This window comes from Hyperolius riggenbachi, chromosome 5 (genome assembly GCF_040937935.1).
Source record: "Hyperolius riggenbachi isolate aHypRig1 chromosome 5, aHypRig1.pri, whole genome shotgun sequence".
NCBI classification, from domain to species: Eukaryota; Metazoa; Chordata; class Amphibia; order Anura; family Hyperoliidae; genus Hyperolius; species Hyperolius riggenbachi.
In genome coordinates this window covers 141,874,025-141,900,568 of record NC_090650.1, presented here as the reverse complement: position 1 = coordinate 141,900,568, position 26,544 = coordinate 141,874,025, and the positions used below count along the sequence as shown (strand labels likewise).

Below are 26,544 nucleotides of genomic sequence, written 5' to 3'. Positions count from 1 at the left end.
CTCCAACTACCTGGGTCCTGAGATATCCTGGGACCTGAGATGGTATATCAAAGCTATCTTGTGAACCAGTGGGGCGTTGTTTTTTTTTTGGGGGGGGGGGGGTTAAAATTTGGAGGAGCTACGAGTGCTGCATGTGAGATTATTACCCACAAGGCTGTGCATCATTAGACCAAATTTTAATTAAGCCTACACTGTGGGAGGGTTTTCACCTTTTAAGCTGGATTTCCATTGGCAGCAGGACTTTTTCCCCTCTAAGACCTGGGTTTTCCCTGACAAGCCTACCATCAGCTTCACATTGGTGGTTCCTCTTTAAAGTGTAACTGTCAGGTATAACATCAATTTTCTTATTTTTTATCTGGTAAACAAGTAGTAAGGATGCTAAACAGGAAATCCAAAAGTTAAAAATCACTATTATTTTTCTTGTTGATAAATGATCATTCCCGTTTACCTGACTCTTATTCGGTACATTGCTGTACAAAGGACGTTGCTGGGCATGCTGGGTTGTCTTTTTTTGCTTCTTTATATCCCCTCAGACTTAACTAATACAGTCTGATTGGCTGAAGCCTCTTTCCCTCCTGTTTTCCCCTCGCACACCTCTGTTTCTCTCTGATTGGCCAATATTTCTCATGCTGAGACAATGCACTTTTTATTGCAGAGCTGGGGAGTGCCTGAAGACTGGGAGGGGGGCAGGCAATGCATACACAATCAGGCAGAGGAGAGAAAGGGAGGAAATGACATCAGGATTGGCTTCAAGATAGACAAAGTTAAAATGGAGAATCCGAAGGATTTTATCTTTTTTTTACTATAGAAATATCACTATTTACCTGCTTACCTACTTACATATGTGTTGTTTTTTTTCTGAGATAGTATGGCTGACAGCTCCTCTTTAATTATTTTATCTTGGCAACATGGCTACTTAATTATTTTATCTTGATATTAATACTTAAAGGCACTTGGTTACTTTATTATTTTGTGTGGATGCAAGTGCCTATTTAATTATTTTATCTGAATTCATGTCACTAATTATTTTATCTGGAGGCATGTGAGTACTTGATTCTTTTATGTGGAGAGGTGACTACTTACATTTTTTATCTAGAGGTACCGGACTACTAGATTTCTGTATGTAGAGGCATGTGACTACTTGATCCTTTTTTTTGCAGCCATGTGACTACTTGAGATGTGGAAGGAAAATATAATGACCACAGCCCACAATGTACACTGTGAGCACATACTGGCTAGATTTAGACGTTTCGGATGGTTGGTGAAGAGGGGCCTTGGATGGTGAAGAGTACAAATCAGTCTCTGGGTTAATGTAATTTTATTTATGGAAATTATTTGGCCCCACCTACATCGTTGTAACCATGCCAACTTTTTCTGCCATGGTATGTGTAGTTAGGGGCCTGTTACATTAGTTCTGTACATGAGCCCACTTGTTGGCTGTGTCTGCCACTGCCGAGAGCCATAGATTCCATAACAACATTGTATTGGTTAGATTTTTCTGCATGGATAGCACTTTGCATGACTGTATTGTAAATTTTCTTTGACTAGAGCTATATTTAAAATAATGGGTGATATCTAGTAACTGCATATTTATATTTGTCACACATGATTTATGCCGATAATCCTTATTTCAGTTATCTGGGTTTTCCACAGTAGCAACCTGCTTTGGCTGTCACAAGCTTTTTAAACCTCAAACAGATCCCAAAACAAGTCATGGCAGAAGGTGGACAACTAAAATGCACATCAAAACTACAAAAAGTCCTTTAATTAACTGTAAAAAGAACACAGAGCTCTGATGAGCAGCCAGCGACCAAATACAATAATAACAGAGAGAGGAACAAATGTTCTCCTGGGCTCATTCAATCAGAACGCCAGCAAAAGGATGAAAATTGCTATGATTCATCTAAGTGTTCAAAGCTGGCCAGCAAAATTCCGTTTTGGAACATAGACAAACTGTTCATGGGAAAACCGAACCATGATTGTCACAACTCTCCAGTAAGACAGAACTGGTATATTCGGCAATGAAGCTTGTTTTGTTATATAATATAACTTTCAGTGATAGTGTTTCAATTTGATACTGCGGTACCCATTTTCATACCACACTTTGCTTCACAAAATAGTCTAGAGTGTTTTTTAATACGTTACTAGCGTAATGCATGTGAAATACTGAACATACCGAAAAATATACTTGCATTTAAAATTTATTGATCTATTTTAAGATGGCCATACATAAATAGATTGAATTTTCAACATTTATTTTGAGATGCAAAAACCCCAATCAATCAAAGGTTAGTAGTGAAGCTTACTTGTATGAGAACCCATGGACAAGTAAGAATGTGGTACAGTCATTTCCTTCTTTAACACATGATTGTGACCAACAAATCAGAGTCTTACAATTCTATAACTTGATCAACATGCTTTTCCATGAGCTTTTACTGTATATGCACCATAACTGTCAATTTGGGTGTTTGACCTGGATATTAAACAAACATGCTGTTGAGTGGACAAAAGAAGCAGATACAGCAGAACTACACACCCACTTTATATCTGTTGCACCATCAAGTGTATATGGTTGTGAAATATACAAAGTAAAAAATATTGCATGCAGGATGATAAAAGATCACTTATTGGTGAGTATACGAATGTTTGTCAAATCAGGTTGGTGTCATATATTGAATGGACACTTTAATGCCTGGTACGCCACACTTGATAATTTGGGTGCCCTCCATGGACAGCAATGTTAATTGCAGCAATAGCAGTGGCCAGTATATAATTTGGGCGCCAGACTTATAACTGGTAGGGGATTATGTGCAGGAAGGGATAGGCAGTGGTCGGCATACAGCAGCAGGAGGATTCGTTTTAGGAGTAGCTAGGAGGACGGTTCGTGCTAGGAGTCGATAGAGGGAGGATTAGTTTGAGAGGAAGGTTATGTAAAGCATTAGTAGAATATCAGCAGTATTGTCGATATTCTTCTAGCAGCTAAATATGGAGCCTAAATTTTCCATTGCCCTTTTCCCATGTATGCAACTTGTGGACTCCCATAAACAAAGTTCACATGCATAGCAGATGGTTAGCAAATGACTGTTAAAGAGGAGCTGTTAGGTATAGGGTCTCAGAGAAAAAAACACATATCAGCAGATAAATACAGGCTGTGCTTACATAACATATGCATTGCACTGTCCATATTTTTATTTCAGTGATTTTATATAGTATATAAAGAGATTTATGTTCCTGACAGTTTCCATCTTTGACTTTCTGTGTCTGAAGCCAATTGTGATGTAATTTCCTCTTTACCCTTCTTCCTCCTGATTTAGTGTGCATTAGCCCTCCCAACTCCCAGCCCTCAGACACTCCCACCAAGCTCTGTAGAAAGTAAAAAGAGTGGAGGAGGAAAAGAAAGATCTAACATGTCACAGTGGAGTGACAGGGAATGGGCAATAAATCAGGCAGGCTGAGACAAAGCTCCCAGCTGGAGCTGGCAAGTCCACTTATCTTCCATACTAGTAGACCCAAGCCCATTTAAAAACGGGCTCTAGGTCTTCTTTTTAATGCCGCCGCCGCCAGTCACTGCGCATGCGCGCGCACCCACCATGTGCGCCGGCTTCAACTGCCCGCCCACCAAACTCCCTCCCTGGTCCCTCCAGCTGTACGTTACTGCGCACATGCACAGTAACAAATTACCAGGGACGCTGCTAAATTACTGGACGCTGCGACACAGGGCTTTTATTAGGTAGGAAATGGTAGTTTGTTTAGTTTACTTACAGGTCAGTGTGATTTGTTTCATAATGACATGTGTGCAGAGCTTTTGTTCTCCTACAGCTGCGTGACTGTGACCGCTGGTCTCTCTGCCTGTCCTCAGATGTCTGACAGTCAGTGATATATTGCCCTGCTCACATCTCTTTACAGCCCACATCACTCACTGCTCTGCAGACAGAGAGCTGCAGACCACGTGGTGGCTCACAGTGATGAGAGTGTGAGCGATGCCCAGTGACAATGACAGCCGTATACAGAAAGTATACAGGCTGCTGCGGTTCTCTGAGGGAAGGGAGAGAGCGGGCAGTATCAGGAGTCAGGAGGGGTAACGGTATAAAAGTAAATTCATGCTCCGGCTTTTCAATTTACTGTCCATGCATGCAAACCCTATGCGCCCTCTTTCCACTCTTCCAGCAGCTACAAATGACGTCAGGGGGGAGAGGGGAACAGAGGCGTGGGTGGGGAAACCAGGAGAGACAGAGGAAGCAGCCAATCAGGCTGCAGTAGTGAATTAGGGCGGAATAGGGAAATTAAGGGGAGGAACAAGGAGCGAAATAGAGAGAAAAAAAACCTCCAAGCATGTACTGCAACTTCTCTTTTGAGGCCTGCGTACGCTTAAGGAGCTGGGGAACATGAAGATTATTATTCAGCCTACAAAAAAGTAAGAATTATTTTCAACTTTAGTATTGCCTTTTCAGCAACCTTCTTAACTATTTAACAGTGCGGAATAGAGATTTAATGTTGCATTTCTTGCCTAACAGTTGCCCTTTAATGTAGTTTGTCAATTTCCATTGTTGTAAACAATTAAACAACTAAACCTCAACTAAATTACAGCCTTTTACCAGACTCCCCTGAAACCCTGGTACATTATAACTACATTGGGCTCTATTCACAAAACCATGTGCGGTAACTTTTTTGGGTGAAAAATTACCTCCAGTGATAATTCACTAAAAATAGTGAAAAAAGTGAGTATTTACTAAAAATGTACCAAGTGTGATAAATGTTTGATAAAAGTGTGGTAAAACAGGTGATAAAACTGTCAGTAATATGTCAGGAAATAAAGCTTTTTTGACCACTGTAGGGCAGCCCATATACTTGCCACCCATTACACAGAGACCACCTAGGAAAGCCTGTCACATTTAAAGTGGGACCTCAACTCTTGCACAGGACAGAAGGAAAACATATAGAAATGCACCCTGTATGTATATAATTTAGCCTGTCTAATTCCCCCTCATCTGTGAATAATCACAACTGTAATTTTAGCTCTCAGCTGTGCCAGCTGGCTGCCACGGCAGAGCAGCTAATGTGTAAACACAGTATGTTAACCCTATGTCTGCTTCCATGAAAGCAGGAAGTGCATACACTGGAGATATTTTGCTGGATTTGTATCAGCTGTAACAAAGAAATGTTTTTCTTTAAAGGTAATTATGTTGTTGCTTATCTTTTAGAGCAGAGAAGAATTTCCTCCTCGGCATCTATTAAATCATCTAAAAGACTGTACAAGGTCTGAAAGTGCGCCTTGAAATTAGACACACTCGTCTTTTCTGCCTTCTATGTAAAATTGACATAAACTCGAGCAAACAAAGCTCAAAAGGCTCCATCCTGAAAGCCAAAAGCAGAGAAGTGATAATTATCACCTACCATTTGTAGGTGATAAAAAAATCCTTACTTAACACCAACTTTTCAATTGTGAATCTCAAATTGGAGATAAATTTTGAGGTAATTACCACACTTTCACCTCACTATTACCACATGAGGTAAAAAAAATAGCGAATTTCAAAATGGAGATATTTTGGTCGGTGTTTATCACTACCTAATTTAACTCATGCGGTAACTCATTGAGAATAGAGCCCATTATACTGATGAAAAGTACAAGCCTACAAACAAGGAAGCACCTGAAGTGCATCATGCCAATTAATTAAACTTTTTCACCGTGATGTTGCGCTCAGTCCTCACTCTCTCGTTAGGCTGCTGACTATACACAGAGACAAGTCCCAGTCACGATACAATGTTCACACAATAGCCGCGCCAGTTATCCATGTTTTCTCTTGCAATCCAAAGCCCTTAAAAATAAGAACACAACGGCCCAATCCTTCTCATAGGGCTGGTGCACACAGAGCGGCTTTTTCCGCGTTTTCAGATCCGCTTGCGGCTGCGGATCTGCTTGGTCAATGTATCTCAATGGGGTGGTGCACACCAGAGCGGCAGGCGTTTTGCAGAAACGAAAAATGCCTGGGTGAGGCATTTTTTGGATTTCGGATGCGTTTCTGCCCCAATGTTAAGTATAGGAAAAACGCAAACCGCTCTGAAAAACGCCTGTTCAGAGCGGTTTTGCAGGCGTTTTTGTTACAGAAGCTGTTCAGTAACAGCTTTACTGTAACAATATATGAAATCTACTATACTGAAAACCGCAGCAGCAATCCGCAAAACGCTAGCAAAACGCCTCATAAAAATAAAAAAAAGCGTTTAAAAATCTGCTAGCGTTTTGCGGATCTGCTAGCGGGTTTTGGTGTGCACCAGCCCATAGTGAGTATTGCCTCATCAGTGACACCCTTGTGCATAAACACACACTGCGTGAGGGAATAAATGGCTATCACCGGGATTGAATGGGGATCACACACCCCCCTTGCTTTCCCTGCTCACCAGAGAAATTCTTGGCAGTATTGCATATCATAAAACATCCGGTTTGTAAAACCTTAAAAACATCAAGAAGTCTCTCATAGCATAAAACCGCTTTAATAGGCTCCCAATGGCCCCCAAGTTAAAACTGCGTACATAAAAAAATCTTGCAATATAGCATATCACAATACCACATCGCCGCCAGCTCCGGTCACCTCTCACAGTTAGTGGTAGTACAGCATGCGTCCTCCAAGCTCCGCCCAGCTTCTTATTTTTAAGGGCTTTGGATTGCAAGAGAAAACACGGATAACTGGCGCGGCTGTTGTGTGAACACAATTAATTAAACTTGCCCTTATTCATGAAGTGCCATATATTACTGCGGATAAGCAAACTTTTTTGCACCCAAATGTTGGGCCTAAAAGTGGGGGACTTAGCCAAACACTGGAGTCGCTCCTATTTGGGTAGTGCAATTCATAACCGGTTGGCCACTCACAGTACATTGGTTGGTGACTAAAAGTGGGGGAGTCTGCTTATCTGTGGGTTATATACTATGGGGGTTAAATATTATGTGGGTTATATACTATGTGCGGTCTGCCCTGTGCAGAGTGCACATTGGAAGCATATCAAAAAGAAAGAACAAAACCAGTATAGCTGCACTCAAAAGAGCTAAAATTTATTGCAAAAATATGCTTTGCTGTTTAATCAAAATGAACAGAGCCCCTTAAAATAGAGGTGTCGTTGCATACCTCTCAATACACAAAAGGAACATACAACCCCACCTAACCCTGGGATAAGAAAAAATTACATATATCCAGGCACATCGCCTCTAGTCAGGACATTAAATAAGTTATTAAGGAAAGGGAGGTGCTGAAGGGGGTGTGGCTAGAAAACTTATTTAATGTCCTAACTAGAGGCGATGTGCCTGGATATATGTATTTTTTTCTTGTTACTGACCCCTGTGGCTAGGGTCTAATTCGGTGCACTCCCTCCTTCCCCTGTATGTGTTTGTCAGCATGCACACAGCTTATGCTGGTGTATGTGCATGGTTCACATGGACACATAACGTTAGCTCCCTTGTGCGATTGGTAAGATGCACTGTCTGTCCCAGGAGAGGACGTCAGGATGTGTGCTCCTAATCCATTGATAGGTTTGATGCAATGAATGTGTTTGCATGTCTGCACTATGCATGTTACAGGGCCAGAGTTAGGACGCCTATGTTTACCTAGGTACTTCTGCGCAGTATAGGTGACCAAGCATGAGAATGCATTCTTCTGTGAACTAAGACCCCGGCTTTTAACTTAGCTGTAGGGATAACAGTTGTGCCTGGATGAGTGAATCTGTGAATGCATTTGTTTGAACATTTGCATGCGAGAGTGCGAAGGGTTAATAGATTCTAACCCTGGGATAATGACATTATGGTGGCCATTAATGATCCAACCTTTTTCAACCAATCTTACCATTTTTATGTAATATAAGGTAACTGCCTGAATTATCCATTCAGAATATTCACTCAATTTACCCTTACACTACATAGATTTGGTAAGATTGGATGAAAAAGATTGGATCATTAGTGGCCACCATACTGTAAGTTTAATGTCATGGGAGCAGTTAATTCTTCACAAACAAACCAACCTAGATGCATACTGGAACAAAACCTCAAAAAATATACTTGATGTGTCCACACACAATACCTGTATTGTATCTATAGTTAGTCCAGTAATCCTACAAAAAGACTGTTGTATCAAAAAAGGGGGAGATAAATAATCCATCTCTCATCAAAAATACAAAAAACAGTTCTTTTCACAGTAGTTGGAAAATCCCAGAAATCCAAAGAGCAATGTCACTGGTGGTAGTAATAAATGCCCTATTATGAAAAAAAGCATACAACCTGAGCCAAATTAATGTCCTTCTGGATGATCTCAAACCACGAGTAACTCAGCCATAAAGTTAGGGCCCATTTCCAATTGTGCGGTGGGAATCGCCGCGGAAAAAATTTGCATACAGATGCGAATTTCGCATGCGGTTGTATGCGAATTTTCATGCGAATTCGCATACGATTTCGCATGGATGACTATGTATGGGAATTTAACCATGGCATTGCCTGAGTGCTTTTCCATTGTTTCTATGAAATCGTATGTGAATTCGCATGATAATTTGCATACCAAAACCGTATGCAAATTTCCTACTAAAATTGTATGCGAATCAAATAATAGTATGTGGTATGCGAATTCTGATGGCTCTGCCGTGCAGATTTTTTCGGCACAGAAAAACACTCAGAAATCCTGACAAGTGGAAACAGTCCCATCCACTTGTATTGTCTATGCAAATCTGCATGCAGAAAACGCATGCAGATTCGCTCTAGTGGAAGCGGCCCTAAGGAGACTTCCATCCAACGTTTATCCTCCTGGGCTAGTTTACCCTTCTTAGGCCTGCTAATTGCGGCAGTGACTTAGAGCGATTTTCAGAGGACAAAGTGCTATATAAGGCAAACGTCATCCAGATGACACGGCCCCGCCACAAAGGCTCAAACTTCCGCACAGCAGACTTGCTGCCCACTTTTAATGCCAATCCAGGTGCTCAGACAGTAGGTCTCGGTGTCTCCGACACCGCCATGTGAGGATCTACCCAGTGTTTTCCGACAGTACAGGCCGCACACCAACAACGGCTTACGTTAATGCATTTCGCCTCCGCCTACTTGGGGCTTCATCAGAACGTGCTGCGTGATGACGCATGTGTTGCGTAGTTTAAATACTCGGAAGGTCCTAATTTACACAGTAAACATATTCGCCAGGGGCGTAACTAGGTGCCACCGGGCCCCCCTGCAGAAATACTGAGCGAGCCCCCGTTTTAGGGGGCTGGAGGGGTCGCAGCATGAGGGGAAAGCCATGCTGCACTTCAGTGGGGAGGGGGTGCGGTTTCCTCCCCCCTTACCTCGGGCTCTCCTCTCTGCGCTTCCCTCCAGCATCAATATGATTGTGTATGCAGACGGCGGGGCAGCGGCAGATAAATATGTCTCGTGCGCTCCAGCATGGATGTTCCTCTCTAGCTTCTGATGCGACTTCCTGTATGAACAGGACGTCGCGTCAGACACTAGAGGGAGAAACGTCTACGCTGGTCGAAGGTATGTATCTGCCGCTGCCCCGCCGCCTGCATACACAATCGTGTTGATGCTGGAGGGGAGCGCAGAGGGGAGAGCCTGAGGTGAGGGGGGGGGGGGGGGGCACAGAGCTTGTTGGAGTACATTTCTGGAGATTGCCGCAAATCAAACAGACGTCATGGACAAGCCAAAATTAACCCCTTATTTATAGATAGGCCATAAATATACGAACAGTTGGCAACACTGCCTTTAGATGTGCAGTGGTAATGATTGCAACATTCCAATTTCTATAATCCTACCTAATAAAGGCCCAAGAAGCTGTATCCATGGGTTACGCCCGAGTTCGCAGGCGCAGAATGCTGGCTTTCAATCTAGAGCTCGTTTTTGAAACAGTCCTATTTGATCAGCTATACCAGGGGTCAGGAACCTTTTTGCCTGAGAGAGCCATAAACGCCACATATTTTAAAATGTAATTCCGTGAGAGCCATACAGTATGTTTCAAACTGGGACAGTGCGCATGCGCAGCAGAGGACTCACGTCCCTGTTCTCATGGTGATGTGTATACAGTTGATCCGCCGTGCAGCAGAAGTGTCAGACACGTCTTCAGCTTCTCTTAGGTTTCAGCTGCATCAGCAATTTCCCCCGAAAGCCAGACAGGAGAAATACCGACTAACAGCTTCTACAATTAGCTAGCTGACTTGGTGGTTGATTCACTTTGTAGGACGAGGTCCCAGCACTTTGGCCCAATAGGCTGCTTGTCACGTGACAGGCAGCCTATTGGGCCAATCAAAGTGCGGGGATCTCTTCTTACAAAGTCACTGGACCTGACAGGGTCCAGAGTGGGACAATTGAAGCAGCCGTTAGTTTTGGGGGTAATGCGAGTAAGTTAGTAGTGCATGCTACAGCAGTAGTGAAACCTACTTAGAAAATGTTACTTGCGCTGCCACACTAAGCTGTGCTGCTTGAGCAGTGTAGCTTAGTGAACCAACCCCTAATTGTGAGCCAGATGTAGCCATCAAAAGAGCCACATCTGGCTCCCGAGCCATAGGTTCCCTACCCCTGAGCTATACTGTATTAGTCATTGGATCGTTGTTTAACTAGACGTTGAAATCGTAGTTAAATGTTACTTACCTCTTTTTGATACGCAAGTCCTGCTTCATACATCTTGACAAAAAGATACTGAGTCCATTTGTAATAATCTGCTGAACATGTGGTTATTTCCTGTAAAAGAGCGGGGAAAATAAATACTCACTGCAACACACAAAGTGAGACAGATACCGACAAATACCGAAGTGGTTTAAATTAACATGCTTAATGAATACTGCTGTTACTAGAATCTGAATGATGAATTTTACCAAGCATAATAGTGTGAGTCTATTAATAGAATTTCATCTAGCAATGAAGGGGAAGCTAGCTTTGTAAGAGGCACAGTGTTCAGGGACACAAGTGTCATTCGCTATGCCAGCTCACGACAAGACTTTGAGGAATCAGCATGAACCTTGCAAGCTTTGCTTCACCTTGTACAAAACAGTGGAGACTGGGGAATGGAACAGACGGTGAGGCTGCTACTTTATCTCACTGTCAGCTCGCCTAGGAACAAGGGAGCTGTGAAATGATGCCATAAGAAAGCTGCATGGGATTTCACAAGTGTATGACTCTATGTGGCAGCTCTTCAAACAAACTACGATTAGACCTCAAGCTCAATGCAATGCACACAGATCATGACAATTATGTCTAACCCAGCAGTGCTTCTTACAAACATCTGCAGTGAGAAATAACTGGGGATACTTCTCACCAGCAATCGTGTAACTTTCAAATCCTTTTGTTGTTAGTCTGTTCATGCATGTTTGGTTGATAAACAATCATGACACAACACTAGAAATGCACATGTTTGGCATGTGTTTCCTATCAAGCACATAACCCTCTGGTGATTTCAATAGGTTTCAAATAAGGCTTTTTTCAGTAAAAAAAAAAAAAAAAAAAAAAAAAAAAAAAGTATTTCTATGACAGTAAACTATTCCAAATGCACTAATTTAGACCTAAAGGTGACCAATCCAATTTCTAGCGGAAAATCGTTTGAGCCATCAGAAATTCTGATCGGATTGGTTGTAAATGATCTCAGTTGATGGGCACAATCGATTATGAATGATTGGATTTTCGTCAAACCAAAATCTGTTTTTTCTTGTTGGTTGTAATAGATAGGAAGCAAAGATTGGTTCGTTGATAGTGTAGTGAACGACTTCACTTCTGATCAGAATTTTCTGATCGCTCGAATGATTTTGCTAGAAATTAGATTGTTAGTGGCAACCTTAAGCGGATTCTCTAAAGAGTGCAGCAAGACACCATTGTACATATAACGCCCAACATTTTGAGATAAAAAAAAAGAAAAACACTTTAAAGAGTACCCGAGGCGGGGTTCTTACATCGCAATCCCCATACAGAGGCTGGGTCTGCCTATAGAGCCCAGCCTCTGTTGCTATATAGCTGCCTCCAAAGCCCCCCCCCCCTGCGCGCTGTGAGACCCCATAAATCACAGTCGCGCTGGCGACATGCAGCGTGTCGCAGCGCGCTGTTTACCTCACTAATGTCAGTCTCCACTCTTTCCTGCCTCCTGAATCGCTCCAGTCCCCACCCGCGTCCTTTCCCTCCAATCAGCGGCGAGGGAAGGGACGTGGGCGGGGACCAGAGCGATTCAGGAGGCGGGGGAACGGCGAGACTGGCATTAGTGAGGTAAACACAGCGCGCTGCGACACGCTGCAAGTCGCCAGCGCGGCTGTGATTTATGGGGTCTCACAGCGCGCAGGGGGGGCTTTGGAGGCAGCTATATAGCAACAGAGGCTGAGGTCTATAGGCAGACCCAGCCTCTGTATGGGGATTGCGATGTAAGAACCCCGCCTCGGGTTCTCTTTAAGACATGCCCCTGCCACACCTCTAACCATGATTCCACCACACCCCTTGTCATGCAATATCACAAAGAATTCAGAACTAAAAGATGTAGTCTTATCAATCAAACCAAACTTGTCCTCTCTACTATCAACAGTAGTTTGCCTTCATTTTAACATTTGAAAATAATAAATATATCGATTTAAATGATGGGAATAAAGTCTGGAGTCAGCTAAACACATTTTTCAGTTGAAAAATACAGTACATATATTTCCATAAATCCATACATTAGTCCTGAAAGAGGAATAAAGAAAAAGAAAGAGGGACAAGGGGATTTGGTTTCCAAAGAGAGACTGTTGGGAGCTATGATTGTACAGGCTCTGGCTCTGCACTGTAGCACTGTACAAAAATCATCACAGATACCTAAACATAGACCTGGCCGAGGTACGAAAACCATCAGCCCTCACAACTTTCTAACAGTGAGAAGTACAGGGGTTGGACAAAATAATGGAAACACCTTGAAAATCAACAAATTATATATAAAGGTCCACCTTTTGTGGGAATTACAGCCTCAATTCTCCAAGGTATTGATTCATACAAATTGTGAATTGTTTCCAAAGGAATTTTAGCCCATTCTTCAGTTAAAACACCCTCCAGTTCTTTTAGAGATGATGGCGGCAGAAATCGACTTCTTACTTGAATCTCTAATAACGACCACAAATGCTCAATAATGTTTAGGTCTGGGGATTGTGGTGGCCAGATGAGATGCTCAACTTCATTAGAATGTTCCTTGTGCCATTCTTTAACAATTCTAGCTGTATGGATTGGGGCATTATCATCTTGAAAGATGGCATTCCTCTCCGGAAACAGTTTTTAAACCATAGGATGCACTTGGTCGCACAGAATTCCTAAATAGTCTCAGCTGTTAATTCTTCCATGAAGGGAAATCATTGGCCCGGCGGATTTCCAAGAAATAGCACCCCAGATTATCACAGAACACGGCTGGGAGAAGGCAGTTTGGATAAAATGCTTCTTTCGGCTGTCTCCAAACGTACACTCGGTTGGAGGTCGGAAATAAGGTAAACGATGATTCGTCAGAGAAAATCACACTTTTCCACTGTTCGAGGGACCAATTCTGGTGGTTTCTACACCCCTCTAAAAGCTTTGAAACATTTGTCTTTGAGAGAAGAGGTTTTCTAATTGCAGTTCTTCCATGGAATCCAGATTTATGCAGCTCCCGATGAACAGTTTTTGTGGAAACTGGGTTTTGTAGGTGTTCATTCAGCTCTGCAGTGATTTTAGCAGCCGTGGTCTTGCGAGCTTTTCTAACAATTCGATTTAGAGTCCGACGGTCTCTCTCAGACAACTTCCACTTTCGGCCACAACTCTGCTTTGCTGAGGACGTTTTTCCTTCTCTTTCAAAGGCAGTCATTACTTTTGGGACGGTACCTCTTAAATTGCCAAGCATTCGGGCAGTTTCTGTTACAGTAGCGCCTGCCAAACGACCACCAACAATTTGGCCTCTTTGAAAGTCTGAGAGATCTGCCATTTTTATACTTTGGTTTAAATATCTGTAAAAAATAATTATTTTAATTAAACATATCAAATAACAAAAATAATAAACGAAAAAAAAATTAACATGTGTCAAGTTTTGATTGCTTAAAGGGACACTTAAGTCAAACAAAAAAAAATGAGTTTTGCTCACCTAGGGCTTCCAATAGCCCCCTGCAGCTGTCCGGTGCCCTCGCCGTCTCCCTCTGATCCTCCTGGCCCTGCCGGCAGCCACTTCCTGTTTCGGTGACAGGAGCTGACAGGCTGGGGACGCGAGTGATTCTTCGCGTTCCCAGACACATTAGTACCCTCTATGCTGCTATATGGTATATGATATATGCTATAGCAGCATAGATGGCGCTATTGTGGCCAGGAACGCGAAGAATCACTCGCGCCCCCAGCCTGTCAGCTCCTGTCACCGAAACAGGAAGTGGCTGCCGGCGGGGCCAGGAGGATCGGAGGAAGACGGCGAGGGCAACGGACAGCTGCAGGGGGCTATTGGAAGCCCCAGGTGAGTAAAACTCATTTTTTTTTTTACTTAAGTGTCCCTTTAAAACATGTTCCAAGATTATGATGCCAAAATGTTAGGTGTTTCCATTATTTTGTCCAACCCCTGTAAGTCACACCATCACTTTTTCTCATAATCACCATGTCTCACCACAGATCATCACCAACAAAGGAAAATATTCTGGGTTTGCAGGTCAATCGCTTGCAACTTGAAACTGAGCCAATCACCTTCACTGGTTACAGTGTTTATTTGGCTTTGTCGTAAGATGTATGTTATATGCTTACAAGCCTGGAATATTTGCTTTTCTATTCTCCACTCCTCTATGCCACTGCTACATTTTTTTTATGCCTGTTAGTGGAGCAGTGCCACTGTTGAAGTCTACAGACCGCTTATTCTCCTTCTCTGCCACGGCAATAACAGTTGTTTGCATATAATTAAAATTCAGGCCTAGTAATCCAAGAAGGAAATGTGATGCATTTTGCTGAACATAAGACAAATGGCACCATCCATAGTAAAGTGGTATTTACTGCACTTATACATTAATCTAATTACAGTGCATAGACTTTGTAAACTGCTTTGCTGTAACAGTAAAATTACAGTGCAGTGTAAGTTATAAGAAGGGGGTGGGTGCGGGGGCAAAGATCGAACCATGCAATGCTTGCTCACATGGGAGGCGGGCCTCAATGGAAAAAAAAAACGGAACCTCCTACCTAGGATGTCTGGATGCCGACATCTGGCCACTGTAGCCTACTGTATACAAGTAAGTTATTTCATGTTTATACAAAGAGACTTGTACGCATGTTAGATTAAACTTGGCTGAGGCGGCTGGTTGTGTGCTTCTCTGGCGAGAATGTAGTGTGCATACAGCTTCCCTGATGCAATGCCGAAAGATTCAGTGTGCCGGATCATCTCAAGAGAGCACATTATTCTCCTTCTCACCACTCCCATCATTTACTTCTCTGTTATATCTACTCTGCTTTCCATATCAATAGACTGTCACTCTGCTATGGCAAAGCACTATGTCTGGGCAGTGTTTATTCATAACAGTGCTATCCTCAGGATCCCAGGTCAATTCTAGATACCTTAAAGTGACACTGAAGCAGAAAAAAAACATGATAAACATGATATAATGAACTGTATGTGTAGTACGGATAATTAATAGAACATTAGTAGCAAAGAAAAGAGTCTCATATTTTTATTTTCAGTTATATAGCTTTTTTATAACCTTGCATCATTCTCTAATATTTGCAGTTTACAAACTATACTCTGCATTTTAAACTATGAAACAGAGCAGAGTTAATGACCCTTTGAACTTCCCTGCAGTAAAATCCAATCTGAAGCTGTCTTTCACTGTTTCTTTGATGTATAGGTGCTTCAGAAAATAGCACTGCTCTCTGACTAAATTAGTCGGAGAGCTCAGGGAAGCTATTTTGCATAGATAACTGAAGTTTCTTAACTCTTCCTGTACTGGAAACAATATGAGACTCATATCTTTACTACTAATGTTCTATTTCTTAGCTGTACTACAAATACATTTCATTATATCATAAGTTTATTTTCACTTCAGATTCCCTTTAAGGTAGAAAGGAGGTGAGGATTCTGGTGTCAGGTGAAGGCAATGGCAATCTGTGGCTATGATGTTGAAAGTGCATCCCTGACAGGGGTGTAACTATAGGGGAGCAGCTCCTGTGACAGCAGGAGGTCTAAAATTGTGGTGGGCCTCAATTACTGACCCTTCCTACCACTGATACAGGAGTCCATCCTCAAGATCAGGTGTTTTTGTGGCTACACTCTTTATGGGTGTGAAGATCATAATGGCCACACTTGTTTTATGGCTCTTTGTGACCAAGCTGTGATGGTCACCAAGGAGAGGCAAGGGGAGGGAGTGTGAACATTGGGGGTCCCATCAAAGCTTTTCAAGGGCTTCCCATGATTTGTATGTGCATCCCTGGTCCTTGACTAGCAGAAGCTTCACCTTCAGCTACCAGAAGCCCACTTTTTGTCCTCCCCCTAACTTCTTTGCGTAAAAGGATATGTCTTCAACTGCAAGAATGAACTGGAGTGTCAGCAGACCACTGGATACAAATCTTTAATCTTTGGAGGGGTTTACATTTTTGATGCTGTCTGAGGCCCAAATGAAAATCTGAACTTTATTGCACAGGCACCTTTTTTAGTGTGTGTGTGTGGTGTGTGTGTGGGGGGGAGGGGAGTGATCTTATGATGTAAAGCACAATAATAAGGCCAGAGTGTGTTCACTAGAAGGGTTGATACTACTATTAAAACGTAAATACTATGGACACATAATGAGAAGGCCACGTTCTTTGGAGAAATCCTTGATGCTTGAGCACAAAAGAAGACGAGGATAGCAGAGTACATATGGTCATGAAGCAGCGAGTTGAGCAGCGAGTTGACTAAATGAATGAAGAGGAGGAAGTAACAGTAACTTGTAGTTATGAATGACAAGTAGGAATCCTTGTTCAGTGAGGTAAGTAGGAGCATAAAAAAGTAGGAACAAAAAGTACTGCAGTGATGTGGCTCCAACATGGAATGATTTCATCATTACAAACCCTCTAACAGTTAAGAGGACTTGCAAAGTGTATAGAGCTGAGGAAAAGTTAAGAGAAAGGGTTGGATAACGAATGAATGGAAAACTTGAGGTATATCAGCGAGCTCTACACCAAACTGAAGTCAGAGAACATTTTGCTTTTGAAAATTGCTATAATATATTATTTTCAACAAAGCAAAAAACCTTTTATGTACAATTTTTAATGAAAAAAAATTCTGCTGGCTAGGGAGAAAGGTCAATCGCATCTTCTATGCGTATCCATAGCAATACACATGGCTTGTAAGACAATATCATGAAAACAAGTTTCATTTGTTTTTGTTAGTGCCAAATGAACACAAAGTGAATCAATTCACAGAAGATTTATCAAAAGCTTTCTAAAGTCAACCCACAGAGTACAACACAAGAAGAAATAAGCCAACAGATCATCTACACAATATAGACTGAGCCTTTGACTAAAACTTGTAGCATCCTCATCTGCAACCAGTTAAATCAGGGCATCTCAAATAGGGACACCTTCTGAGACCGTAGCTTTCTATGGTGCAACTCTAAACCTGCTAGTGAAGAAACAGCTTACCTGACCCACATGAGCATAAAAAGGACCAAGGTTGCATCTCAATATGAAAAACTTCTTACAACCATAAATAGTCATACGTTTCAATGTCTCCAGAAAATATACCTTCACAGCTGTGGACAAAAGAGCAGCTAAAGCAGGATGTGGCCCTCCCTGCTGATCCCTGACAGCATGTAGTCACAGTAATTGAAGTGCTGGTCCTGTCAAGCAGGTCCCGTTCACAGCATATTGATTTCTACTAGTGCTAAATAGAGTTAAAAATTAGACTTTCTACAGCAGTTTTTAAAGGAGCATTTTAAAAAAGTCTATTATGTTAAGTAAGTTTTTTCTAACGAGTGAATAAGGGTTTGATTTAATGGCAAGTTTTGACTGCTGTCTGTACAAGTTAACTCCAATGTGGGGGTTTTCCGCAGTTTTTATCCGAGATATACAATGTGAACACAGAAGAAATATCCCTGAAAGGGGTGTATGTATGTCAATGTCATAAAATGTGACAAAAATCCCCTGGTCCTCTGAAAATGTTTAATAATTAATTATAATGTTCAGTGTTAAGGTGGCCACACACCATACAATCTTGGTTGTTCAATCTTACCACTTTCATGTAGTAGAAGAGCTTATCCAATCAATCATTCAAGGTATTTGCAATCTAATGGACCTTATACTACATAGATTTGGTAAATCTGTACAACCAAGATTGTATGGTGCGTGTTGAGCTTTAGTAATTATATTATTTTCTATGACCAAACTGATTGCAGTTGGCTTAAAAACGTAATCCCGTGAAATTGTATTGCACCGAGCCATGCAAACTCATGCACAGTGGTAGTTAAAGCGGAATATAACCCTGCATTTCAACTTTGCTCTAAAACATTATTTACAGCATATTATATGCAAAAAGCATTTTTTTTTACTAGACCAGCATTGGAAGGGTTAAACACAGAGGTTTCAAGTTCTGTGGAGAGATATGCAGAAGTTCAGATTGTTACATTATATTTAGTTAGATGTATCTATTGATAAATGTTACACACTCTTTGGCTGTCATCCAAGCTCCTTCTAAGTCAGAGAGATGAGTCACATTCAACACTTAGATACATTTATGTAAACAAAATGTATCTATTTCAGCTTCGGATGCGTCTGCAGAAATCTCCAGGAACTTTAAAGCCCTGTGTAACCCTTCCAATGCTGGTCTAGTAAAAAAAAAAAAATGCTGGTTGCATATAATATACTGTAAATAATGTTTTAGAGCAAAGTTGAAATGCAGGGTTATATTCCGCTTTAAGGTTGAAATCTGACCAGACTTGAAGTTGCATTGATAGAGTATCTAAATCAATCAGTATTTCCATCACAGGATATCAATGGCGCACAGCATAAGGCCATTTCATCAAGTGAATTGCTACAATTTATTTTCAAACAGATCTCTGGAAAAGTAAACCTAAGAAACATGCATTATCCGCTAAAAAAATAATGGGTTTCATTACACTGTGCGAAAATATAAAGTCTGCAAACACAGCAAAACATGTTTTGTTTACCATAAACCAGACCTATGCATTCATTATACATTTATTCTTTAATACAGTCTAGGTAGTTATCAGTGGAATCAGGAAATTTGGGCGCCTGGGGCTAATTTACTATTTAGGTGCCCCATAAGTGCTAATGCAAAATATTGGCTATTGGGCGCTGAAGAAGAAATTTGGGCACCCAATAAATAGCGGGCGCCAGGCCCATCCAACCTAAATTTTTATTTTGAGAATACGTGTTGTGAAAAATATCATTTTGAAATAAGTTTTCACAATTATTTTTGTAAATTATCATTTTAACTTTTTTTTAATCATTTTGAAATTTGTTTTGACAATTAGAATGTCGTAAATTATCATTTTGAATTATTTAAGAAATGTATTGCTTTTTGTATTAACACTATTTGCAGCGGAGAAAGGGCGTTTTAGGGTTAGGCGTCAGGAGGGGGGAGGGGTTAGTGTTAGGCACAACCAGGTGGGTCTTAGGGTTAGGCACCACTAGAGGGGTCTCAGGGTTAGGCACCAACAGGGGGGTTTTAGGGTTAGGCATCACAAGGTGGAGGTATTAGGGATAGGCACCACCAAAGTGGGGTCTTATCTTATGGTTAGGCATCGGTAGAGAAAGGGTTCTGTGTAAGAGAAGGGTTAGGTTTAGTTGTAATAAAATATCGGTAATATTTATCAATGTTTTACTATGCTTATTACAACTGTAAATATATTTTTGTTTTCATGGGTATAGACAATATTTTCAGATTTTTATGAATGTTATTTTAACATATTTATTATTCTATCTAAGATAAAGATTAAGAAACAATAAAAATATTGTTATAGAGCAGTGTTCTCCCCAGGCTCTTTTAGCCGGGTGCTCCACCCGGCTAGATTTTGTGACCACCCGGCTGTCATCGGCTCACCTCACCACCTCCTATGCTGTAAGCAGAGTTGCCCTGCATTTTCATCTCATCCCACCCGGCTGCTTTTTCATGCCACCCGGCTGGAAAAAATTTCTGGGGAGAACACTGTAGACAATATCTTAACATTTTAGCTATACCCTGCGCCCTTTTTTCCTGGCACCCTTATTTGATGTATGCGTTATCAGTATACCCCTGCTCCTTATATATCTTTTCGTACAGCACCACCAGATATGCAAGCAGAACTCCAAGCGAATATGGTGTGTATATGTGTCCCATTACATTGCTTAGAGATCCAGTCACTGGCAAACAGTTTCTAGAAATCAAAAACAATAATAAACTAGATATTAATAATCATAGGGATTCTGGAATCTAGAGATATGATCAGGAAGAAATGGCTTCAACCTTCCATCCCTCAATTTAAAGTAAACTTTTAGAGGAAAAAAAAGTGCTGGGGGGGGGGGGGTGTACTTACCTTGGGAGGGGGAAGGCTTCCCCTGTCCTCCTCAACTAGCTTGTTGCAGCACTGGGTCTCCCCACTGCGACACTGACAGCAATAGTTACATTCGGTGGGGCACGCGGGCACACTGGTGGTTTTCCTGCTTGGGCTGCGGCGGAAATAGCTGAGCCTGATCGTGTCTGCTCTACTGCACAGACACGAACTGTCTGCATCTGCCCAGTAGACCGGACTCAATCAGACGCGGCTATTTCCACCGCAGCCCATTAGAAACTGCTACTGTGCCTGCACGCTGCACCAGTGGGCCCTTGTTGGCTGGTATTTCTCCTGTGGTGTTAAAGCGGATCCGAGATGAAAAACTAACTATAACAAGTAACTTGTCTATATATCGTATCTAAAGTTTAGATAGTTTACACAGTAAATCTAGCTGCAAACAGCTTTAATAGAATATGATTATTTCTTCCTGTGATACAATGACAGCAGCCATGTTGTTTGTAAACATTACATAGAGGCAGGCTTATCTGCATCTTGAGCAAAAAAACCTAATCTCCCTCCTCCTCCCCTCTACCTCTGAAATCTCTGGCTAGTAATACCTCCCCCTCCTCCTGCCCAGACTGAGCTCCCATGAGCCCTTGCTACTGTCTGAAAGTGCCTTGGCTCTCTGAAAACCTGTGGGCATGGCTTGTTTAGTTTATAGAGAATTAGAGTATTTAAACGAAAAAACAAAAACGATTTGGCTTGAGGAATGCCCCATAAACAATAGAAAAGGAACACAATTATGCAATGTGTAAAAGTTAATCTCGGATCCACTTTAAGTATTTGGTCCACTACTCATAGGGCAAGTGATACTGTTGCCATGCTTTTTTTAAAGAATTTCCTGTGTTCTTCTCTATGACAAGAAATATCATTTTAGGGTCCTGGTTCAATATATTTTATTGAATGAAAAACTTTAATAGTTATACAACCGTAATCATAATACTTATTATTCAAGTCATTTAAGCATATTCCTGAGGAACATCTAATATAATAAAATGCAGTTTTAATATGTACAGTGAGGACACACTGCAGCAGTTAAATTGCACAGTTAGCAAGCAGCAACTTCTCATTCAACAGCTGATCTGCCAGGAATTTACCCACTGTTTCCACTACACGCAAATTCTGGATGCAATAGGCACCACACTTGTTTGCACTGACCTAGAAGCTGAGAGATCATCATGACAACTTGGCAACTACAATCTTTTATATTACTAGGATATTGACCAGTATTATTTCAAACCCATCCTACATACTAGCTGCAGGTGCGTCCATGCATACATAAGTATGCAGGACGCCCCTGTGGGCGGAAGCGGCTTACTGTGGGCTGTAGCTCAGTGCACCAGTTAGTGCAATTCTTTTAAGAATTAGGGGTTTCCTGGTCATATCATAAGCACAACTAAAGTAGATACATTGTACAATGAAGTCATTTTAGGGTTTATTGGCAAATGTGCTTCTCTTGGCTCTGGAGAGGTCTGCAATGAAGTTCAGTGTGATGTCTGCTTCCTGGCCATTTCCAGTTTCTGCTGGCAGACAGCCCGGCGTTTTGCAGCCTCTCTCTCAGCTTTACAGTGGAGCTTGATAAACTGCACTTTCATCTTACAATTACTTCCCTGTAAGCGATGCAGTGCTTGCTGCACACCAGGGAAGGCACTAACAGCGACAGACAGTCCAGTACTGATTGGCTCCTGCCAAGTAGTATAAATAGCAACAGTTGGCATCGCAACCCACCGATTGCACCTGTAATTGTGGCCGAATGTATGCTGAAAATTGCAATTTTCAGGGTGTAAGGGCCCTTATAGCCATGTTATCAAGGATGATCTCAGCCATTTTACAACTCCTTATTAAAACAAACACAAACCTGTGTCGATATAAAATGTAAAACCATGCAAATCATAAAAATCCTATACTCAGGGCACGATTTCTGGAAAGGCCACAAAGGCCCGGGCCTTGGATAGCTGCAGCACGAGGGCGCTCCTGGATATGAAATAGGGGTTGCTATATATGAAAGAGAAGGCTGCAAATGTTAAGCAGCACATGAAAACAGACGCTGATGCCCAACGGAGCTGTACATGAAAGAGAGGGTCTATAGTACAAGGATGATATGGAAGAGTGGACGTCACATGGAATGGCCTAGGGCTGGAAAAAGTATAAATCCGGCCTTCCCTATACTTAAATGAAACTAGTATAAAAAGAGAAAATGTCAAATGCTGAAGCTTGGAAGAACAAAGAGAAATCGAGAGCCCAATATGGTGTAGTATTGTTAAGTTGGTTGTGGTTTAAAGCAAAATATTAAGATATACTCACAAACATGGGTTACCCATAGGCAACCACTTCAAATGCAGGTGGGGAGTATTAGAACCTGACCCCACTCAGGTTATTAAGATGTCGCTCTCTGTAGATAGGAAACGGGGTAGCACCCCTCCACCGAGGGTGGAATCAAGATTTCAGCAAGGCTTGGTGTACAGAGGCGCCAGAGTAGAATTAAAATGTTTAAAAACCGTCTAAAAAAGGGGGATGTTCAGGTGGACTTACCTCCCTCAAAAATATAGGCAAACAGGAGTATAACTCAATGGGTCTAGATGCAGAAGTGAGCGCTCACTTCTGCATCTAGACCCATTGAGTTATACTCCTGTTTGCCTGATGAAGCAGGACCACACCTGCGAAACGCGTTGCACTAAGTGGAGTTAAATAAAACGTTTTTTTTTGTATTGATATATTGTGACTCAATTGAGTTCTATATTTTTGAGGGAGGTAAGTCCACCTGAACATCCCCCTCTTTTAGACGGTTTTTAAACATTTTAATTCTACTCTGGCGCCTCTGTACACCAAGCCTTGCTCAAATGCTGAAGCTGTTCAATATGTATAGCCTTTTAAATACAAGCTCATATTGAATGTGATTTTAGCAGCACGGGCACGTTCTGGGCATGTTTCTCCTGACAGCAGTACTCCTGTTTTCTGTTCTGTAGGACCCCCACTGTGCTGCAATCAGCTCTTATAACTGGCTGTTTCTGGCTATCAGAGTCAGGTGAATGCACAGTATTTGTAAACTGCATACGAGAGAGCACAGGATGCAGGCATACTGTCTCTGCTGCCTAAGGGCTTTCATGCACTTACCAACTGACCAGTCACCCTCTACCTCCCAAACTGCCCAAAAGAAACTTTTTCATATATGTAATAAATAATCCTATATAATAATATACAAGTGTCCCTGCGTCCTCCTTTGTCTCTGTGTCCTTGGGTCTGTGCTTTTTGCTACTGCGCATGTGCGCGGCACGGACTGGGACAGCCGTTGAGACAGGAGGACGGGGACAGAGAGCCGAGCGGGTGTGTGTGCGGATGGATGGATGCGCGCGGGTGCTAACATTCAAGAAACAGACCTAGAGCCCGTTTTTAAACAGGCTTGGGTCTACTAGTGGTATATATTGAATGATTTCACAAAAGAATTGCAACATCATTTCCTTAGTCTGCACTATGCCAGCAGCCAGCTTCTCTTTAGTTATCATGCAGACCTCATCTTTCACAAGGGTCTAACCTGCCTGCCGCAATTACCTTCATTATTCTCTGAACAACAGTTAGCGACAAGGCTTCTCTTTCCCCTGTCACAGTCTAGACCAGAACAAGCACCTTAATGTGACAGATGAAGAGAACAGGCACATTATGTGGCACTAAAACAGCTGTGCTAATACATCTTTCCCATTAATGAAAATGGGCTGAACAAGACTGTACTATTTGTAAGCTCATTCAAATGAACCAGGAAATGCACAAAAGAGTTCTGCTTGAGTGTATTAAATCTGAAACTAGCACCATTCAGCTTGTATACTCGCTTACCATTCAGGAATAAAACTAGTTAATGCAGTTAGTCCTAATTAAACTAACCAAAAATCAGGATTGATAGAAAACTGATAAAAAGCAGTGTCTTTAAACTGTCTATTACCTGCTGGTCAGTAAAATTCCAATAATAATATCCAGAGGTAATAAGAAATTGTAGCCACTTAGTAATCATGTCTTAGGCCTCTTGCACACTGCAAGCGATTCCGATTCAGATTCCGCTTTTTAATCAGCTTTTACATCCGATTCAGATTCCGATTTGCAGTGTGCAGGGAGCAAACTGCAAATCGGAATCGGAAGTAAAAACCGATTAAAAAGCGGAATCTGAATCTGAATCGCTTGCAATGTGCAAGAGGCCTTATGCTGTCTGAAATAAATAATTTGGTGAAGTCCAATCATGGTCGTATTTCAATACAGTATGTGGTCCATACATTCCCCTTCTAAATCCCAGTCTTAGATCCAGTGTACATTTGTTGTCTGGTCCCTCACTATTCCTGTTTTCATAGGTTACAAAGAGTGGGTGTTATGTTTCTTTCTGTCTTGTTATATGTTCCCATTGTGTTTATCCATGAGATCACAAGTATGTATCCTATATATCACATGTATACTTTAACCAAGTTGTGTATACCTTCCTGTCATTGGAAGGGTTAAAAAAAGAGCAGCAAGAAATGGTTCCTCAGTACAAGCAGGGTAGAGTGATGAAAACTGCTGCTATGACTATATGCACATGTCAATTTTAACTGCCTTTTTTGTGGAATCAGCCTGTACCGGTAAGTGTGTTGTCCCATCGTCCTTTGCAGGGTGTGCTGGTGAAAACCCAGTGTTCACCTGGATTCCACTCCTTAGGGAAACCCATGGTAGTTGTGATATCATATTTGCTTGAACACTTGTGAAAAGTTATCTCCATATTCAATAAATATAAGCTATTCATCTTACGACCATGAAATGCCTTATGCAGGTGTTAATTAGAGCTAAAGGGGCCTGATCCAATTCACTAATTCTCCTACATTTTCTCCTAGTTGATAACTTTTCATCTCCTGTTTAAAATAACTTTTGCACTCTGCTATTGAAAAAGTCCCAAATCGTTGTTGTAAATGTACTGCTAAAATGATTTTCTTGCTTGCTGGTGGCTTAAAAGGCATTTTATTTATAATGTGAAAATATGAGAGAAAACTTAGGAGAAAACGTGAATTGGATCAGGCTTAAAGTGTGATTTATATCCAATCCTGCACAAATGAAACTTTTTTAAAGGGAACCCGAGGTGAGAGGGATATGGAGGCTGACATGTTTATTTCCTTATAATTAATACCAGTTGCCTGGCAGCCCTGCTAATCTTTCTGGTCAGTAGGGATTTTCTGGTTGAACTCGATGGACGTATGTCTTTTTTCAACCCACCTAAATATGTAGGGTCTAAATCACACACCTGAAACAAGCATGCAGCTAATCTTGTCAGATTTATCATAGACACCTGATCAGCATGCTTGTTCAGGGGCTATGGCTTAAAGTATTAGAGGCAGAGGATCAGCAGGACAGCCAGGCATTGTGTATTGTTTAAAAGAAAATAAACATGTCAGCCTCCATATCCCTCTTACCTCAGGTTTTAAGGGAATCTAAAGTGAAAATACACTTATGAGATAAAGAATTGTATGTGTAGTACAGCCACAAAATGGAACTTAGTAGCAAATATATGAGTCTCATATTGTTTCCAGTACAGGAAGAGTTAAGAAACTTCAGTTGTTATCTATGCAGAAGAGCTTCTGTGAGCTCTCAGATCCAACTTGGGTCGGCTAAAGGGCTGTTTCCTGAATCAATTATACATCAAAGAAAAAGTGAAAGACAACTTCAGATAAGGTTTTACCGCAGGGAACTTCAAAGGGTCGTTAGCTCTGCTCTGTTTCATAGTTTAAAATACAGATTGAAGTTTGTAAACTGCAAATATTAGAGAATGATTAAATGTTATTAAAAAAAAAAAAAAAAGCTATAAAACTGAAAATAAAAATGAGACTCTTCATTTCTACTATTATTCTATGGATTATCCGTACTACACATACAATTCATTATATCATACGTTTTTTTTCCGCTTCAGTGTCACTTTTAAGTATCTGTATTCTTAATTAGATGTTTCTGGTGATCAGTGAAAAAAAATTTACTTCTCTTTCACTGCACATCTTCTTCAGTAATTCACTCCCCTGTGATTCCCATGTGGTTTCTTTTGTTGATTATTAATATTATTTATTGTTTTTATAAAGCACCAAC

At 41.4% G+C, this 26,544-nt stretch overlaps 1 protein-coding gene across 2 annotated transcripts in view; it reads right to left on the bottom strand.

The window, feature by feature from the left end:
* LARS2 (leucyl-tRNA synthetase 2, mitochondrial) overlaps positions 1 to 26,544 on the bottom strand; it is a 320,228-nt gene that overhangs the window by 186,276 nt on the left and 107,408 nt on the right. For both annotated transcript variants that reach the window (XM_068236332.1, XM_068236333.1), the window contains exon 6: positions 10,601 to 10,690. In XM_068236332.1, the coding sequence (XP_068092433.1) occupies positions 10,601 to 10,690 (90 nt within the window). The remainder of the gene's footprint in view (positions 1 to 10,600; positions 10,691 to 26,544) is intronic.